General features: G+C 20.7%; 3 protein-coding genes across 7 annotated transcripts; 2 read left to right on the top strand and 1 right to left on the bottom strand.

Moving 5' to 3' along the window:
- The first annotated feature begins 829 nt into the window (after positions 1-829).
- LOC107998335 (protein phosphatase 1B) lies at positions 830-11,383 on the top strand. 4 transcript variants are annotated; one of them, XM_062075597.1, is made up of 7 exons: positions 843-1,012; positions 1,546-2,471; positions 3,108-3,225; positions 5,397-5,508; positions 5,790-5,844; positions 9,212-9,287; positions 11,007-11,383. In XM_062075597.1, coding segments are annotated over exons 2-7 (1,176 nt in total). In that variant the 5' UTR covers positions 843-1,012; positions 1,546-1,658; the 3' UTR covers positions 11,009-11,383. The 4 variants fall into 4 exon arrangements, with proteins under 4 accessions (XP_061931584.1, XP_061931583.1, XP_061931581.1 ...); XM_062075600.1 differs by lacking the exon at positions 9,212-9,287 and having other exon boundaries at positions 830-1,012; XM_062075596.1 differs by lacking the exon at positions 11,007-11,383 and having other exon boundaries at positions 9,212-9,504.
- Positions 11,384-12,549: 1,166 nt separating this feature from the next.
- Positions 12,550-16,325, bottom strand: LOC107998336 (beclin 1-associated autophagy-related key regulator). Of its 2 annotated transcripts, XM_017057537.3 has the most exons (10): positions 16,142-16,281; positions 15,712-16,024; positions 15,343-15,448; positions 15,107-15,188; positions 14,801-15,038; positions 14,529-14,710; positions 14,299-14,455; positions 14,021-14,197; positions 13,812-13,941; positions 12,550-13,729 (listed from the first exon to the last, which is right to left on the bottom strand). In XM_017057537.3, the coding sequence occupies exons 2-10, from the start codon at positions 15,909-15,911 to the stop codon at positions 13,565-13,567; spliced, it is 1,437 nt and encodes a 478-aa protein (XP_016913026.1). In that variant the 5' UTR covers positions 15,912-16,024; positions 16,142-16,281; the 3' UTR covers positions 12,550-13,564. The 2 variants fall into 2 exon arrangements, with proteins under 2 accessions (XP_016913026.1, XP_016913025.1); XM_017057536.3 differs by having other exon boundaries at positions 15,712-16,325.
- A 1,921-nt stretch (positions 16,326-18,246) lies between these two features.
- Positions 18,247-22,104, top strand: LOC107996527 (probable cleavage and polyadenylation specificity factor subunit 2). The gene is made up of 10 exons (XM_017054603.3): positions 18,247-19,058; positions 19,136-19,295; positions 19,409-19,760; positions 19,839-20,149; positions 20,235-20,494; positions 20,581-20,766; positions 20,847-21,216; positions 21,464-21,658; positions 21,737-21,874; positions 21,968-22,104. Exons 1-10 carry the CDS (start codon positions 18,910-18,912, stop codon positions 22,058-22,060), a joined length of 2,214 nt encoding a protein of 737 aa, XP_016910092.1. The 5' UTR covers positions 18,247-18,909; the 3' UTR covers positions 22,061-22,104.
- The last annotated feature ends 4 nt before the right edge of the window (positions 22,105-22,108 follow it).

Below are 22,108 nucleotides of genomic sequence, written 5' to 3'. Positions count from 1 at the left end.
CAATTTTCAATATAATTTTGTAAAATATATTAAAATATTTAAAAAAGATTTTATTTATATAATTAAAATATATAAGTATATATATAATATAATATTTTCTATATTATTTTCTAATTTTTTATATCATAGGATATCAAATTAAAGTACTTTTATTGCCCGCCATTTTTATTATAAAAATATACGATTATGTAGTAACATTTCATGAATATAAGATCTATTTTTATAAATAGCAAGGGAATTTTTTCTTGACACAAATTCAAATAATTTATTTAAAAAAAAATTCATTAAAATAAATCGTTTATATAGAAACAGTAATAATTTTTTAAATTTTATAATATATTTTATATCTATGATATTTAGATAATTTTTATATCTATGTATTATCTACATTTATGTAATATATAGATAATTTTATATAATTTTATGTAATAAAAAATAAAATTATATTAATTAAATAATAAATATTATTATAAAATATAATTTTTTATATAAAATTTCCGATATTATAATTAAGCCAATAAAAATTCGTTAAAATATATTTCAAAAAATAAATTATATATATATGTTTATAAAATTTCGAAATTTAAATGAGCTGCGTTTATAGACTATAACAATATTGATAAACGCAATAATCAGTGACAGTATAATTTATCATCGACAAAAACTTCATGTTTTTGTTTATATACTTGTTAGTGAGAGTTAATGCTAGTATCGCGCGCGAGTTAATTTTACTTCAGGATCTTATATGATTACCCAGGTTTGAGCGGAAATCGTAGGCTTTTGATTGGCGGATTATGACGCCACAAAGCATACTATTAATAACCGACGCATGCGCAGAAAATTACCTAGTGTATATCCGTCATTCATGCAAGTCGATTTCGTTGGTTCTGTGTGTTGAGCCTAGCAAAAGAACATGGTGATAGTGATATGAAACAAGTCTATTAGCAATACCACGCTCTACACATATATATTTTCGCGAAATAACGATGATATTTGGTCACGATCTTCCTACGTAAGTTTCACGAATATGTAGACTGAGGTATAAACTATTTTAGTCGCAAAATTTGGCATTGCCAAATAATTTCTCATTAGAATCTGATACAGCTTACGCTCGTGAAATATTCCATTTCTGTATTCAATTAATTTACAACATTGATGAGGCTACTATAATTATTATATACTGAATGTAGTTACATATAATTCGAATGTTTCATTTATGTAAACGTTACCGTGTTTCGTTTGAAATATTTGTATGTTGAGATTATCTTGTACGTTACGTTAGATATTGGAATAATGTTGTATTTTAATTATCTTCTTTCTTTGCTTAAATTAAAATTATAATTATAACACAAAATAGTGTTGTGATAAATTTATGTTATAAAACGATAATCAGAAGAGAAATTCTAAGTAATATTATAATATATACAATAAGTTAAATGTGATATTGTTTTTTTGCTTCCAATTTAAATTTTCATCTAGAAATATTTAATCTTAATTCTCTATAAGAAACTAAAGATTTCTTTATCTTTTTTATTTTAATTTTAGGTAAAACTTAAAAAAGTGTCATTTGAATGATCAGTTAAAAGATGCTGATCAAATAATATCCAAAAAGAAAAACAAATTGATTGAGCTAATATAGCAATTACTAAATAAATACTATGGGGGCACTTTTGGATACTCCAAAAACAGAAAAATATAATGAACATGGTTCTGGCAATGGACTACATTATGGTGTTGCCAGCATGCAAGGATGGAGAATGGAAATGGAAGATGCTCATAGAGCAATAACTGGTTTAAAAGGTGGTCTCTCAGATTGGAGTTATTTTGCAGTATTTGATGGTCATGCTGGTGCATTAGTATCAGCTCATAGTGCAGAACATTTGTTAGAATGTATAATGCAAACAGAAGAGTTTAAAGCAGAAGATGTTACCAAAGGAATACATTCTGGCTTTCTTCGACTTGATGATGAAATGAGAGAATTACCAGAAATGAGTTCTGGAACAGAAAAATCTGGTTCTACAGCTGTTTGTGCATTTATATCTCCCAGAAACATATATATTGCTAACTGTGGCGATTCTCGAGCTGTACTTTGTCGAGCAGGGGATCCAGTTTTCTCAACAAGAGATCACAAACCTGTCTTACCTGCTGAAAAAGAAAGAATTCAAAATGCTGGTGGTAGTGTAATGATTCAAAGAGTTAATGGAGCTTTAGCTGTATCTCGTGCATTGGGAGATTATGAGTACAAAAATTTGAAAGATAGAGGCCCCTGTGAACAGTTAGTGTCTCCAGAACCAGAAATATTTGTTCGAGATAGAGACGATGAACATGATGAATTTCTAGTTTTAGCATGTGATGGTATTTGGGATGTTATGAACAACGAAGATCTATGTAATTTTATACATTCAAGGCTGTTGCTTACAGATGACCTAGAAGCAGTTACGAACCAGGTCATAGATACCTGTCTGTATAAGGTAATGATATCTAAAATTTTTTATGTGTATTTTTTTATAATAAATTTTTATTACTAAAGTATAAATATATAAATTTTAAAAAATATACATTTTTATTTTTATTTATTTTTTTATTTGTTTCAAAATTTAAATTTTAATCTTAGAATTTAATAATGATAATGTGATAAATAAATGATTTCAAAAAAATAAATTATTTTTCATATTAATATAATTAAATTTATATATTAAATAATTCATTTCATAAATTTTTAGCTACAATTACTTAATATATGTTAAGTTTTACATAATATTTTATTTTTATTTACATATTATATTATATACTATTTCTTTTTTATGTATTTATTGAATAGTTTTAATTATATTTGATTAATAATATATTAATATAATATAATATAATAAATAAATAATATATCAATATATACACCAAAAATATATATTAATAAAATATATTTTATTAATGCATATATCAATCATATGTCTAATAATTATCAATTATCAAATTTATAAAAAATTTTATAAATTTTTATAAATATATTTATAAATAAATTTATAAATAATATTAATTAAATTGTAAATTCTATTTTTTTTTATTAATAACTAAAAATATTTTTTCAGATTTATTTTTATTTGTTGCAGGGTAGCAGAGATAACATGAGTATAGTTTTGGTAACATTTCCTGCTGCTCCAAAACCAAGTCCAGAAGCACAGAAAAAAGAAGCAGAGCTTGAAATGGCCATTGAAAGGAGAATCAAAGGTTCATTCACATTTCCATATTCACATCAATTATATTCTCTCTGTTGTTGCATTAATACAAAATCACAATATCATACACATACTTGACATTCTAATAGCTCTTAAGTAGAGCACAATACTTAAATATATTATTTAATAATTTTAGTACAATTCAAAATACAATCATTATAGTAGTATAAAAGTTACAAGTACAAATATATTATCAAATTTGTATTTCTTACAAGTTTGGTATTCAAATTTTGATTCTCATTTTTTTAATATCTTTAAATATATTTAAAAAATATCTTTTAGATATATCTTCTATTTCATATATAAAATATATTAACTTAAAATGAAAATATTAAAATATAACAAATATTTCTATAGATATTAATCTGAGTATGAAAATACGTTGTTTATCTTTTTAACAAATCATTACTTCTTATAATATAATATTTTTAATAGATCAATTATTTATTATATACTATTTAATGATGAAAATATTTTTATAAATATATCACATATTTTTTCTAAATACTTCTAAATCTATGTCATTTTAATTGTCTAAAAAAAATGTATATACATATATATACATATATATGTATACATATATATATAAATGTTTATATTAAGAAATGTCAAAAATTTATTCTTATGCAATGAATTATTTTATTATATGACTTATATTTTTAAATAATTAACATTATTCCTTATAAATTTAATATTTATAATTACTGAATATAATTTAACAGATAAAATTATAAAAAATATATAATATAATTAATTATGTAAATTGTGTATATTACTAAAATAATGAGTACATTTATTATTGATACTCTATTTGTCATATTTGTGCAATATAAAAAAATATTTTCAGTATAAAAAAAAGATCAATAAGTAATATTCAAGTAAAAGATGAAGGTTTATTTTTACAGATATATATTTGTTTTATTTTTAATTCTTTATTTATATAGTATATGAATAAATTCTAATTTTTTTAATATTTAATTGTTGATTTATATCATTATATTTTAATATCAGAATATTTTTTTCTTTTTGTGTGTGTGAATTTAAAATATATAAAATACTTGTAAATCTAAAAAAAATATTTGATACAATTTTTGTTTTAATATTCATTAAAATATTGTAAGCACATACTATGTATAGCATTTTTGATCATTATTATACTATCAATATAGAATCTATTACAGTATTATTAGATTCATTAGAGTATTAACAATTGCGTTTCTTATTTAAATTGTTAAATAGATAGCAAAATTATAAATATATTGGTAGCATCTATATGTAATGATAATTTTCTCTCTGTGTGTGCTGTCAAATTGTATTAATTGTTTTTCCTTTAAAATTAAACTCTTTTAACATCAATCATTATTTTTACTCAAAAATGCATTCCACCCTTGGAGTTGGTATTCTTTTAAACTCTTTTGTAAGTAAAATTTTTATTCAAAAGTTGTTTGTTCCTCTTTCAAATATATTTAAATGCTATCACAGGTAGGTGAACATTTTTTTTATGAAAATTTAGAAATATTTTACCTATTGTATCTTTTTTTTTTTTTAATAATGCATTTCTTATGGAGGAACATTGCAACAAATATATATATTTTTTTATATGTATATATATATATATGTATGCATATTTGCGTGTGTATGTATGTGTGTGCATGTGTGTACATATATATATATATATATTACATAAGATTATACAATTCCAATGGTGGATAAATCTAATAGAGTTATTAAAAATATATTTCTTTACATAATCTATACACAAATAATATAGATACCAATGTATCTACTTAAGACCGGATTTTGTTTCCAAGATTTCCATAAGAAATGTAAGAAAGCACTAATTTTTCCAGTCCTAAGTAGATGCATGTATTTGTAGTCATTTTATGTGTTTATTATTTATTTCAATAACAATATATTATAAAATAATAAAGTTATAACAAACAATCAAAATTTTTACCATATATCAAGTACAAGAGTGCATTTGATTTTTTTTAAACAATATTGATCAAATGTTTGCTGCACAAATATGATAGTATATGCACAATATGTTCTAATAATATAGTAGATAATATTTTTAAAGCAGATATTTAAAATAATGATAATTAAATTATAAATAATTTTAATTACTTAATAAATTGTAATAATTTTTTATTATATTTATAGAAATAGTTGCTGAACAAAAGGATAAAAATGAATTTGATTTTTTGCAACTGTTACAACTTCTTGTGGACCAAGAATTTCCTAATCTTCCGCCTGGTGGTGGTCTTTCAGCCAAGTATGTATATTTATAAATTATTATATTTTTATTCTATCATATTTTTCATTTTAAGTAAGCATAAATTAAATATAAACTCATATTAAAGTTAATGTTTTTGATATTAAAATTAATCTATTATTTAATTTTACTTCAAAAATTGAATTTCATTTTCTCATTTGTTGTTTTAGAATTTTATCTTATTATAATTATATTTAAATAGAATTATTTATAAAATTATATTTTAAATTTAAAAAATTATATTAATTTTTAGTATTTAATAATTATATTTTTTTTTCTAGACAACCTTTCATTGAACAAGTGTTTCGAGAAGTATGTCCCAGCCGAGCGGATAGTGTAAGTCTTGGATACGATTTCCCTTCGATATAACTAACCTTTGACTTTTTTGTATACTGCATCAAATGTACAACTGTAATCATTAGACATGTTCCATAATCATATAACGATGCAGAAGTTTGGAAATACGTTTATTTTATTGATCTCTTTTAATGTAAAAAGAGATTCATTTTTAACTTGCAAGAGAAGTACACTGATATATTATAAAGGAAGGATATATTAAGGGAATCCTAAACTAAATCTGCAAAACATAGGCAGATTTTACATTCTTGCAGTGCGTTATTGTTGGTAAAAATAAATTAGAGTTTAAAACTACATTTAAAAATCCTGATACATTCACCCATTCAAAGAAATAAGTACATAATTTATATTTCAAATTTCTAAATAATTTCATATATCCAATGATAATAAGAAATGTTAATTTTGCATTTGGAATTACTTATTTAAAAAAATATTTTAAAAATGTATTCATGATATTTAATAATTATTATTAAAAAAACATATTTCTTTTATCAGTTATATTTAAAGTTTAAATAACAAAATTAATTAATAATATAAAAAAGAAAAATAATTTGTTTTGTATTGCCACCTTTCTGAAAACATATTATAGATTATAAACTGATTAACAAATGTTAATATTCAAACAATATTTAAGCACTGACAAATATTTCTTGATATATTTCATTATATAATTTGAAAAAAAAATATGAAAAATGAACTAAAAGTATATCCTACAGCTAATTCTAATCAATATTGATATTGATGGTTTTCATAATTATCACTATCTATTGTTGGATTTTATAAATTCTTCATCCAAGGAGTAAAAAAAATTATATTACAGTTATAAGCAGAGGATTTAAAAATATTCTATCAAGAACACATGCATATAAATATACATATATTCTATGAAAAATTAGATAATGTGAAAATTTTGAAATTTAATGCAATAAAATTTAATTAACTAACTTTATGATTTTATCTTCAATTATATCTTAAATTATTTAATTTTTTTATATTTATTGATTATATTTTTTCTACTTATATATACAATATATATATAATATAAAAAAAAAGATTATTTTCTATTTTTAAATAATAATAAAAATAGAATAAAAATAATAAAATTTTATCAAAATAATATTATATAAATTTAAATTATTTCACAAATCTAGTTTTTCATTATAATTAACACTTGATAGAATATTTATATCATATCTTCTTGCTATGTTGATAAAAACTGCATAATATTACTATAAACAATTATATATTTTTGTAGCTCTAGAGAACTTGCGCTCAGAACAATTACTTCTTAGGTCAGTTTTTCATGCTCTTCCTTAATAAGTTTTAAGTATAATTTATAGCTATTCATTCTATATTTTGAAGTCTCAAATTTTGTCACGCGTTAGAAGAGTAGAAAAACTGATCATTTAGTTTTAGAAATAATATGTATATACATAAAAATTATGTCCAGGAAATTATGTATCAATATTTTATTTAGATCATTTTAAAAATCAAGCAGTAGGAATATAATAAGGAGGCCTTGATTTCAGTTTCTTTAAAAAAAAATTATATTTATATTTAAATTACATTATATATATTTAAATGTGAGACCAAACTTGAATTGATAAATTTAAAAAATTTTAATTATATAGAAATTATATAAAATAATATTAGTTAAAAAAAAATTAACATTAAATGTTACATGAGTTATAAACAAATAAAAATCATTAAGATGCATGTTTCATTATATAAACATAAATAATGACAAGTAAGTAGTACTTAAGATATATTACCAAAATAGCATTATTGATTTCTGAAGACATTAAATATAATAAATAATATTTATATAATATTTCTACACAGAAATTTAACTGGTTAATGAAACTGCATATATCAGGTAATCATATATTTATTTTTATATCTTGTTATGTGATTAATTTTATACCTTCAAAAATTTGTGTAACAGAAACTTGTCAAGGCCATCCTCAAATTTAGCATACATATACCAAAGTATATATTACCGTTCCTGGTTAAAAGAAAGGTCCTGAAATTAACAAACGTTAACAGTCTATTATCGTTTTAAAGTAATATATTAAAATAAATAACAAATCCCTTAGAGTTATCTCCTCTATTTTTACTAATAATGAAATATGGAGTGTATAAAGGTAGTAACATATTTTACTGATATCTTAGACCATTTACTTTTGTAGGTTTTGCTCAGATATTAATTTTTATTTTGTATATTTTTGAAAATGTTAATTAGTCATTGTGAATTTATGACAAAATATTGAAAATATACAAATTTATTCGTCTATAAATAATTCAAAATAAAAAATTAGGTAGTTAAATAATATATATACATAATAACAAATTTAAAAACAAAAAATTTGATTATTATCAAAATTCTTGTGTATTTTTAATTAAAAAGTAAAGTATTTTATCTTGATAAAAATTATAAGTTTATTATTAATCTTTTATTGGATATCATTTATTTAAATATTAATAATAACAAAAATAACAGTATATTCCTGATAATGATAACAATGGTTATGAAAATAAATCCAAAGTGCATTTTTAACACACGTGTTTCTACTACTTTTCTTTTTCTACTTGTAGACCTATTTTGTATTCATTCGTTCGTTCATTCATTCATTCATTCGTTCATTCATTCGTTCGTTCGTTCGTTCGTTCGTTCGTTCATTCGTTCATTCATTCATTCATCTATTGTCTCTCTCTCTCTCTCTCTCTCTCTCTCTCTCTCTCTCTCTCTCTCTCTCTCTCTCATTTGTTTCAACAATAAATTTATTTTGCGTTCTGTATTTGTTAATATTAATATATATAGAATATTATATTAACTAATTAACTAATTAATTATAAAATATTGTTAATATTAATATTAGACAGAATATAGGGATATCAATTTATAAATATGATAATATTCGCATTTATAATGATTATTTATTTTTTTGGTTTCTGTATACTTATATATTTATAATTTTTTTTGTGTGTTTCTTCTGATTTTGTTTTTAAAAATATAATAAAATATACTTGCATAATAATTTTATAACAAAATAATAATATTTACTTTAAATAATCAGCATTTAAATATTACATGATGTATTAAATGAGCAGAAGTAAAATTTCTTTAATATTTGTACCTGAATTATTTTCTTCTTCATATTATTGTAAATTTCTTGATTTCGTTTAATATATATTAATATTTTAAATCATACAATATTTATTATTCTGATTTTTAGATCTTAAATTACAAGCAAAACAATTTCTTTAAAAATTTTATCATAAAATCATTAAAAATTCATCTTTTTATTATTTTATAATCCTTTTATATCCTATTTTCATTCTTCAGATTACATTTCAACAATACTCGAGTCCTTTCCTGCAGTCCAAGTTGAATTCTCCGATTACTGATTTCAATAATAACTGTTAGTATTTGAATCTAATTATATATATTGCATAATTTATTTTACAAGATAAAAAAATGATTGCAAAAATAAAAGATTCTCTTGTTTTAAAATAACATCTAAACATGTTAAATAGATATAAAATGATATTGCTTTCTGTATTCTAACATTAACATCTATCAATAATAATATGTATAAATTAATAGTACACTTGAAAATATAAAATTCCTACATATTATATAATCTTTTTCTTTTCTTAAGGGAAATGCTTTTATTATCCGCATATATTTTGTATATGTAAATAAAAACAATCCTTTCCTCATTTTTCTGAACTAATAAGATTTCTTCTTAATTTTTACAGTGTAGTACTTAATGCATCATACAATAATTTTGGAATGCCACATGCATTGTGTAAAATTATCTATTTTAACTGCAAATATCTCAAGATTTTAATCGTTAAATTTATTATTTTATTATTAAAATATTATTATCTATAAATATTCATTTAATATTATATACATTTACATAATTATATATAAAAATTTATAAACATGTAAATGTAAATATATATTATATGCAAACAACAATTAAAATCTTGAGATAAATATTTTATATTGAAAATTTTGAATTCAATAAAAAAAAAAATTACAATTTTATATGTAATGCAGTCATATAGATTTATTGATCAAGATTATTTATCTATAATATTGTATATAATATATATAATTAAACATATATTTCACGAATTTAATCGTTATTATAAGTATGTATGTTTTGCGAATGTTTACTTTTATTGCTAAAATTTTTTTTTGAATTTTAAATAATTGACATATTTTATTATGATTGGCATTTTACAGCTTTTAATATTAAAAAAAATTTTTTTGATATATTTATTGTCATTTATTGTTATGTATCTCTTAGATTACTTTAAAAAAAATTAATTTAAAATTTTTATTAAATATTAAAATACAATAATTTAAATATTTATGCAATTTTGCAAATGTATTAATCTAAATAATATTGTTGTTTTAAATTTTGATGCACAATTTTTTTTATTAATAATAAATAGTTTTATATGAGAAATAGCAATTATAAATTTTTCTAATTTTGAAATTTGCAAAATTTATTTTCTATTAATTGTGATTGTAAAAAAATTAATATATTAATTTTAAAAATACATAATTTTTATAAATTTTAAATAAAAAATCAAATTATTATTATTTGAAAATTTAATAAACAAACACAAATTGATTTCATAACTATATTTATATATATATATATATTATAAGATATTTTTAATCAATTTCAAATACACATTTAATCTAAGAGATAAAAAAAATTTTTTAATATAATTTATTTCAACATTTGCTATACTTTCTAATATTTCAAGGTAATCATCTTTGTTTATATCACTAGTGTAAGTATATAATATATTTTTAGTTAATATTATCTATAGTTATTTACTATTTTAATATATAAATATATTATTTATATTAGTTCAGTAATGAAGATTTTAAGGATAAAATATTTAACATGTGTTTATTATAAAATAAAACGGTCTATAATTTTATATTTTTTAAAATTATAATATAAAATAAATAATATTTTATTTCTTTATAAACAAATATTAAGAAAAATATTTTTTTGTTTTTTTTTTTAAATTAACTTATAATAATATTTTATTGTAAATCAAATATATGTACATAAACATTAAAATACTATATAATGATATGCTTACAGAATTCTCAAGCCACTTAGTGTACACAATATGTATACAATTTTATACATGTGATATACATTAAAACTGGTGAACCCAAAAGTCATGAAAATGAGATACCAACCAACAAGAACTACTGAGGAGTACTACACGAAGAGAGACTGAGGAATGGTGTTACAGGCATATTTAATTTCTAATTAAATAATTTTTGGAAATTGCATTGTAATACTAAATTCAGTTACAAAATTTATTGTACAAAGCATTTTAATTTTTAAGTAAATATAAAAAAATCTGATCAAGTTCTCTATAGCAATATATTATAGGTTTTTACTTTGAATATATAATTAATGTTGTATATTATTATCCTTCTATTAAATAAATATTTATCAATTATATTTTATTAATTTTCTATTATTTATACATTCCAAAAATATACAAATTTATTTAAAATTGCATGTTGCACATTCCATATTCACAATATATATATTACTTAATATTAAATTATAAAATATAAAATAGAAATAAAAACATAATTTATTTGTGATTTAACAAATTAATACATATTGTTTTATATAATATATAAATTCTATATAATTAATTTATATTTACATTACTTATTATATTAATTAAAAATATTTTTTTGTTTAAAAGAATATTTTATATATATAATTGAAATTTGTACATTTTTATTTTAATTGAAGTACATAAACTAAAATATGTTATTGAATTTTTTAAATTGAACAATTATAAATTTTTTATTGATTTATAAATTTTAATACATAAAATTTTGTAATAGTATTCAATCATAATTGCATAAAACTATTTAATCAAATATAACTGTATAATTTTATTTTTTTACATGTAATTGAATAATTACATTTTATTTTAGATTTAATGCTAGAAGAGTTAATTTTATTTTCATACAAAAAAAATTCAATTATTAATAAATACACAATTATCATTACTTAGTTATTATTGTAATTTATTTATTAATAAATTACATTGTTTAATTTTTTTTTAAATTAATTTTTATATGATTGATAAAATTACATTTCGTTCTTATATATATATATATATATATATAAGATATTAATAAATAATATAAAAGTTGGTATATAAAAATATCGATTGAAAATTATTTTTTAAATTATAAATAATTTAAGTTTATTGATGAAGCCAAGCAGACAGAACGAAATATGACAATATATATAATGAATAATATAATAAAAATAGAATAAAATAATTCTATATTTGTGTTTTTTCGTCTAACTCAAATTTCAATTATTAATTTAATTAGTAATTTAATAAATAAACTTCAACATTTTTGCATATCAATTTTTATATTTGTTTTGATCTCTAAAATTGATTTTCCAAAGATTTTACGAATATATTCTATATAACTTATGCATGCCAAATAGTTAATGATTCTAATTTTACAAAAAGAAATATTAATTAATTAAAAAAAATATAGATAATTTAATATAAGAATTAATACAATACTTATTTTTAAAAAAATACAATGGTATAATTATACTATGTCGGTGAATTTGTGCTTAAATATAATAATTACAAGTTATATTTTTTTTTATTTTTTGCTAGATTTACATAATATACTTTAACAACACATCAAATACAAAATTTGTTTTAATGTTATATATGTTATTCTTAATTTTAACTTAAATTAAAAGTCATTAATCCAATACAACCTTTTTTACATTCATATTATATATTGTCAGATATGAAGTGTTTAACAAGATATATTCTTTGACATATAATCAAAAATATATATGAAATATGGTATAATCATATTTATACAAAAATGATAACATTTTTAAGATATGATTTTTTATCAGAAACATTATACCGTTTAAAAAACATATTTAAATAGTTTTAAACATAGTTTTAATAACAAATTTTTTGATTTATCTAATTGTATATATTTTATAGTAAACCAAAATATTATTTACCTTAAAATGTTATATTAGAATTGTTTGATAACTTAAAAATACATAGATAATATAATGATAATAATGACACTATTAATGCGAGGAAGTATTTTATGTATATGTTAACAAATACATAATTACACGAAGTGCAGTGAGTATAAAAAAGGCAGTCGTTTTAAACTCACATCTTAATAATGAATCGTATTAAACAATTATTATTTGAAAATGTTTGCGTTTGTTTGTATGTGTGTATGTGTATTCAAACATTTGTTTGTACACTTACAAAATTTGTACCATAGAATTACGATCTATTATGAGCGTCCTAAAAATATTTGGAATTATATTACAAGTAATAGCACAAATCAGTATGTATTGCATAAATAGTTTAAAATAAACTAAATCGTCAAATCTTACAAAATTTGTTATCACGGAATTAAACTATTTCATGTATTATATATAGTAAGTAATAAATTCATATTTACAGTATATTATATTTTTAAACATTCACTCCTCAACTTAGTGTTTCACATTTTACAAAGAATTATTAATTTCTTGTCTTGTCTTTTCTTACATATGTTTTCACATATGTAAATACGATTTGTATAAAAAGAGATTTGTTATTTAAATAGAACAGTCTATTTATTTGTCGTCCAACCACGCCAAATAGAAGCTATACTAGCTGCTGCACTCGTAACTAAACCTCCAGCAACACTTTGATTCACTTGCATACTAGATGATTGTTGACTAATCATTGCACCAGGGATGGGAACTACCATTTCAGGACAAGCAACATTTGGAACCTAATAAAAATAAAATATTTATATAATATTAAAATATTACATTATATAATAATCATTAATAAATAAATAAAATAAAACTCACAGCCTCCCAATCCCAATTAAAAGTATCTTCTTCTTCATCAGAAGCAGAATCATCACTATTTTCTAAATCGGGAACTAATTGACTGTGCAATTTTGCTACAATATTTGAATCTACTTCCATTGGACCAATTCTATTTCAATATATAAAATATATTATTATATGTGTGTTATTGTTATATGTTACAATAACAATAATAAATAAATATATACCTTCCAAGATCACTAATTTCTGTATTGAGCAAGTGCATTAAGTTTTGTAAAGTATGCATTGGATGTAGAACTGCAATTTTAGTATTTTGTGTAAAACATAAATGTAATACATTACTATTAAGCCTTGCTACCTTTTTGGCAAATTTTTGATCTGACATTTCATTTCCACAAAATTCTCTAAAAATATTTAAAAATTAAATTTTTATAAATAATTATTTTATTTTTATTTCAATATTTAATGCATTTGCATAAAAAAAAATGAAACATTTTTCACATACCCATAAGCAAGCTTATATGGTAATCTTACATTAACGTAATAAGCAATAATATTAACCAACTGTGTTGCATATGTTAAAGCAGCACTGATATTGTATGCTGGATTGTGCATTGCAGTCTCTTTATTTGCACCTGGAACTCCATCTTTGTTTGCTGCCACTAAAAAATATGCTTGATATTTATATAAATCATATAATTCATTAAAAAAATATGAATCAAATAATTTATATACCCCATAAAGAATAAGCACTATAATCTCCACTTCCTGGTAAAGTTGGTGCAATTATACGGTGCTGAACTTCTAAAGCATTTTCTGTATCATTAATCCATCTACCTCTAACATATGATGTTCCAGATGCATCTGCCAGTGCACAAGTTACATCTGAACTAGTATCTTCCTCACTACTACATAAACTAAAAATAAGTAAAAAATATTTTTTAATAAATATTTTAATATTCTATAAATACTAATAATCTTTTAAAGATAACCTAATTAATTATTACCTTCTATTAGGTTGCACTTTGGATAATGGAAAAATATATTGAATCAATTGTTTTGCAGCAGTTCTAATGACTTTTTTCAACTGTTGTCTTTTCCTATCTACTGCTTCCTTTTGTTTTTCTTGTTTTGCTCTTAAACCAGTTACATATCGATGTAATTTTTCAATTCGTTCTTCATGTCTAGGTAATCTAAGAGCTAATTGAGAGTTTACATCTTTCAGAACATTTAAACGTTGATTACCTATGCATTATTAAATTTTTTTAAATATACCTATTTTCTAAATATTAAAAATATTAATAGAAATATACCTCTGTTTATACTTTGCCTTGTTTCATTTACTAATGATTGAAGTAGTCTAACTCTCTCTTTACAAGTATTTATATCACATATCTACAATCCAAAGGATAATTAAATATAATAATAATAATAAAAAGGATAATTAAATATAATAATAATATAAAAATTTATGTAGTATTTATATCTTTCTTTAATAATTATTAAATAATATCTAAAGCATTAAATATAAAATAAAAATATAAAATACCAATTTATCCCTTTGTTTATATTTTTCAAGAGCTTTTACACATTTTTCTTCTAATTGAGCTCTGGCAGCTTTCAACCGTAAAAGTCGCAATTGTTTATCTGCAAATCTATTTAGATGTAAATTAGAATAAAATATAATTTTTTATTGATTACTTATTAATATATATTTATTAATAAAATAAATCTTTAATAAATAAGATATTTTAATAATTTTCACAATAAATTTTCTTTTATGATTTAATAAGAATAAAAATTATATTACATTCAATAAAATTATAAAAAATATTTAAAGAATATTTGATGCTAAATAAAATTTTAATACATAAAAATAAATGGTCATTAAACATCTAAATTATAAGTATCTATTTACCGTTCAGAATAAACAGAAGTTGAATGAATAAAATCTCCATTTTGAATACACTGACGACAATAAAAAATTCGACGACTATTATGGCACAGTGGGCACTTCAATAGATTCACGCTTAAACGATTCGAAACGTCTTCCAATTCTGACGAAAGCTGAAAATCTGCAGGTGCTGTACAGGACCCATCAGAACTGCTTGTCGCCATAACCAAGACCAAGAACAATAAGCTTTCGTTTGTCTGTTGTCACTCATCAGCTGATCTGCTATTTACTTATAATCTCCCGCCACTTTCTATATGATATTGTTTTCATTGCATATCTGTATTTTTATATTTATTCATATTACATACATAAAATCTAATTTCACCCAAAATTTCGTATAATTCGATGAGTAATTCTTAAATTATAGAAAAAACAAACTTAAATCTCTACTTACGTATCTTATAGCTGTACCGTGACAGCAATCACGTTGAAAAAATCCCGTTATGCTATAAGATAAAGAGAGAAAGAGACAAAAATTGAACATATAAATTTTAGAAAGATTTATAAGTATAATTAAAATGATAAGTATAATTAAAATGATAAAAATTAATTTAAATAATATTAAAGTTTTATTTATTTCAAAATATATGAAAATCATTAACAAAAAATAAGTTATTTATATTATATTATATTTATTTATTTATTCAAATTGTATATTTTATGTTGATTTTTAATTATTAATTATATTTGCTAAAATATATGTATATATTTTTCATAATTTATACATTTACAATTATATAATTATAAAATATTAATTATAACCACAGACTAGATATAGAAAAGATTTATCATCCAATATATTTTTATGTCATATAATCCAGTGTTACATACATAACATTTATTATCATTCTCTCATCCGATATTATCGATTTAGAATAGAAAATATAGAAAAATATGAAATAACAATGTAAATTATTGTAAGAAAAAAATTATGATTGAATTGTAATAATTAATTATATTAATTTGACATAAAAATTATTAACAAAATATCGATCTAGTAATATAAAAAGCATATGATTCTATATAAGAAAATATTAACATTTATGCATCTATTTAAAAAAATTCATAATATCAAATACACTTTTTTTAAAAGCATTTTTTAACTGTTCAATAGTATTCATATATAGTAATAAAATATTTTTGGATTATTTTATTTAATTCATTATGAAACTTGCTACATATATTTACTTATTCATACTTAAAAAGAAATATGAAAATATATATAAAATATGTTTTTTTTTTCATTGAAAAAAATCTTAGATCTTTTTCATTCATAAATCTATTAGAAGTATTATTTATTCTTACAATTTATAAAATAAGAAAAGCAGTAATGGAAAAAAAATAAAGGTAAAGCAAGAATTAATTATTAGCGCCATCTCTTTGATATCAAAAAATTTTTATGCCATCTCTGAAAAATATACAAACTTGAAATATATTGAGCATTCAAAAGATGAATGCAAGTCATCAATTTTATATCTTTGTGCATAATTTATTTTTTTTTCTTTATATTAGTTTCATTTGTTAAAAATAGTACTAATTCAAATTTTTATATTATTTCTATTTTGCATTATACTCTATATGCTTGTACTGTAATATAAATTGTAACAAATTTGAACTTGTGATAGCTTATATATATATATATATCAAAAATATCAATTTTTAATAACATAATATATATTTGTATTTTTATATATCATATATATAATTTATAGAACATATTTTTGTCTCTCTCTCTCTCTCTCTCTCTCTCTATATATATATATATATATATATATATAAGTATATAAAAACTAAATATATAGAAGGTAAGTATATTATTTTTCATAATTAGAATTAATTAGAATTAATTAAAATAATTAAAAAACGAGAAATGATACCTATTACTAATAAGTTAACTTAAAGAATAAATATATATAAAAAATAAATACATCAAATTTCACAAAAATTTTCATGCTATCTCTTCTAAATTTATATTTTCCTGAAAAATCGAAAATTTGAACAAAATTTTTCCAAAAAATTGCATGCCACTTATTTCTCGTTAAATTATATTTTCTTAATACAAAATTGTAAATTTTAATAAAAATTTTTTAACATTAAAAATTTCAATTTTATATTATATAAAATATAATATAATTTGAAAAGAAATAGCAAAATTTTTAAAGAAATCTTAAAACTTTTTATCTAAATTTTTGATTTTATTATTTAGAAGAATATAATTCGAAAAGTTTCTAGTATTTCTAAAAGTAAAATATGATAAAATATGATTTTTTATATACTTATTTATGATGAAATATTTACTATGTGCATATTTATTTCTTGCAATAAGAATTATTTTATTGTAAATATGAAACATTTTTCAATAATTTTTTTAATTTTAAAGAATTTAAATATATTGATATAGTTGTTTATATGATTTGCTTTGTACAATCGTTTTTTTTGTAGAATCTGTGATTCTACACTAGCTATATTATATACCCATAGTTATATTAACTATCTATTTAGTATAATATATGTAGTATATACCCATAATATCCATATAATAACTCATTTCAATTATTATTAATAATAAACATTAATTAATAATTAATCTTAATAAATCTTGTAAAATTAAGTTTGAATTTCAATCCAATAATATTGCATGTGACAAAAATAGCAAAAAGATAAGATAGGTTTAAAATTCATAACATAAAAAAACTATTTTTTGTATCTCATCTGTGCCATATAATAATAAGAGAAATTCATTCATAATCTATATTTTATCTATTTCTAACTCATATAACATTGACATTATTTATTTTTTTTTATTAGAAAATACTGAGATATTATCTAAAATTCTATTGTACCGTTTGTTGATCATTTTTCAAACTTAAAACATTTTAAAATGTTTCTTTTTAAAATTTTTTTCAAATACTTTAAGTAATTAAAAATAAATAAATTAATCTTAAACAATATAAATATTATCTTTTAAAAAATATTTGTAATTTTTTAAAAATCATAAATTTAATTTTAATTGATTAAAAATCAAAGGAATATAATTATAAATAATAGGTTAAATTGTAAATATGTTTTGTAATTAAAAAATAAATTAAATGAATTGAAGATATTATATATATTATTATATATATTTTATATATATTTTAATAAGTGAAAAAAAAAGAAACAATGACATCAATTATAAAACTTCATGCTGTTTCTGGAGCTATGGATGAATCTCCTCCTTGTTATATATTGCAAGTTGATGAATTAAGAATATTACTTGATTGTGGATGGGATGAAAATTTTGATCAAGAATTTATAAGAGAATTAAAACGGTAGATAATTATACGATATTTTAAAAATTATAAAGTAAGAAATTTAAGAATAATAGTAATATATATTATTCTTTTAGACATGTTCATCAAATAGATGCAGTTCTCTTATCATATCCAGACCCATTACATTTGGGTGCTTTACCATATTTAGTTGGAAAATGTGGTTTAAATTGCCCTATATATGCTACTATCCCTGTATATAAAATGGGACAAATGTTTATGTATGATATGTATCAGGTATATATGTATCTTGAAAAAAATTTTAATCAAATTTTAATACTTTTTATTGCTTTTATAATTTCATTAAAATGAATTACACAGAATAAATTATTATTTATATATTTTTGTAGTCCCGTCATAATATGGAAGATTTTGATCTTTTTACACTTGATGATGTTGATGCAGCATTTGATAAAATAGTTCAATTAAAATATAATCAAAGTATTTCAATGAAAGGAAAAGGATATGGAGTTACTTTAACACCTTTACCAGCTGGTCATATGATTGGAGGTACTATTTGGAAAATTGTGAAAGTTGGTGAAGAAGATATAATATATGCTGTAGATTTTAACCATAAAAAAGAACGACATTTAAATGGTTGTGAATTAGAACGATTACAAAGACCATCTTTATTAATAACAGATGCTTTCAATGCTACATATCAACAAGCAAGACGTAGAACCAGAGATGAAAAGTTAATGAGTATGAAAATAAATTTTTATAATTCTATTAATAATATTTTATAATTTATATTACTTAATATTTAATAATATTTTACAGCAAATATTTTACAAACTCTACGTGGAGGTGGAAACGTTTTGGTTAGTGTAGACACAGCTGGCCGTGTATTGGAATTAGCTCATATGTTAGATCAATTATGGCGCAATAAAGAATCTGGTTTACTTGCATATTCTTTAGCTCTTTTAAACAATGTTAGTTATAATGTAGTTGAATTTGCTAAATCACAAATAGAATGGATGAGTGATAAATTAATGAGAAGTTTTGAAGGAGCTAGAAATAATCCATTCCAATTTAAACATTTACAATTATGTCATAGTATGGCAGAATTAAATCAAGTTCCTAGTCCAAAGGTTAGAATATTTGTTATAAAATTATTAATTTATATGAATATTAATAAATATTATAAATGAAAATAGATTTATATATGAATTCAAGGTTGTACTTGCAAGTACTCCAGATATGGAATGTGGTTTTTCAAGAGAATTATTTTTACAATGGTGTGGTAATCCCCAAAATAGTATTATATTAACTAGTAGGACATCACCAGGAACACTTGCAAGAGATTTAGTAGAAAAGGGAGGTAATAGAAATATTACATTGGAAGTAAAACGAAGAATAAAATTAGAAGGACTTGAGTTGGAAGAATATCAAAGAAAAGAAAAATTAAAACAAGAACAATTGAAACAAGAACAAATGTATATAATTATAATACATTATATCATAACATAAAAATTGATATTTATAGATATTATTTCTTATTTAAATACTTATTATATTTCAGGGAGACTGCTGATGTAAGTTCTGAATCAGAAGATGAAATAGAAGTTGGTGGAGGAAGAGGAAAACATGATTTGTTAGTAAAACAAGAAAGCAAACCAGGTTTTTTTAAACAAAGTAAAAAACAACATCCTATGTTTCCATTTGTAGAAGAAAAAATTAAAATTGATGAATATGGAGAAATTATAAGGTATTTATTATATACATTTATAATATTTTAAATTAATGATAAGAGTATATAATTTTTTAAAATATTTAATTTGTGTATAGACCAGAAGATTATAAAATAGCAGAAACTATGCCAGAAATAGACGATAATAAAGAAAATTTGGAAACAAAGCAAGAAGATACTGCTCATCATCCAGAAATACCTACTGATATTCCAACCAAATGTATCCAAGTTACACGTACAATGACGGTTAATGCTTCTGTTACATACATAGATTTTGAAGGTAGATCTGATGGAGAATCATTACAAAAAATTTTAGCACAATTAAGACCAAGAAGAGTTGTATTAGTTAGAGGGTCACAAAGAGATACTGAAATTCTCGCTCAACAAGCGCAAAGTGCAGGTGCACGTGTATTTATTCCAGGAAGAGGAGAAACATTAGATGCTACAACAGAAACACATATATACCAAGTAATTAATATTTAGTTTATGTTAATTTAAATAAATGCATTTTTATATAAATGTATTAATAATTTTATATATTTTATATAAATGCATATAAATGATTACATAATATATTATATAATTATATAATTTATATAAATATATTAAATTTATATAATTTTATATTTTATATATTATATAAAATTATTATATAAAATTATTATTTTATTAAAATTATATAATAAATATAAATTATAATTTTGTATTTAATTAGGTTCGTTTAACTGATGCACTTGTTAGTGGTTTAAACTTTTCAAAAGGAAAGGGTGATTCTGAAGTAGCATGGGTTGATGCAATGATAACTGCACGTGATCAAATATGTCGAGATGCTGTTGCAGGTACTGAATCAAATGATGCAATAGATCAAAGTGATAAAATACTCACACTGGAACCTCTGCCATTAAATGAGGTATTATAAAAAAAATAAATAAATAAAAATTTTATATTTACAATATAAATGTATTATGACTATATTTATGATTCATAGGTGCCTGGTCATCAAACTACATTTATAAATGAATTAAAATTATCTGATTTTAAGCAGATTTTAAATAAAAGTAATATTCCTTCCGAATTTAGTGGAGGTGTTTTATGGTGTTGTAATAATACTATTGCTGTCAGAAGGGTTTGTATTTAATCAATTTATTTAATTATAATTATTATTAATGATATAATTAACTGATAAAATAAGAATTTTTTAAAATTTAATGTTTTTTAGCATGAAGCTGGAAAAGTAATATTGGAAGGTTGCATTTCAGAAGATTATTATAAAGTACGTGAATTACTGTACGAACAATATGCAATTGTATAAATTATTATCTTTATACTATAATAAATATAAATTTAATATAAAAATTTA

This window comes from Apis cerana, linkage group LG5 (genome assembly GCF_029169275.1).
Source record: "Apis cerana isolate GH-2021 linkage group LG5, AcerK_1.0, whole genome shotgun sequence".
In the NCBI taxonomy this organism is placed as follows: Eukaryota; Metazoa; Arthropoda; class Insecta; order Hymenoptera; family Apidae; genus Apis; species Apis cerana.
The sequence above is the reverse complement of the archived record's forward strand: the minus strand, read 5'-3'. Positions and strand labels throughout refer to the sequence as shown.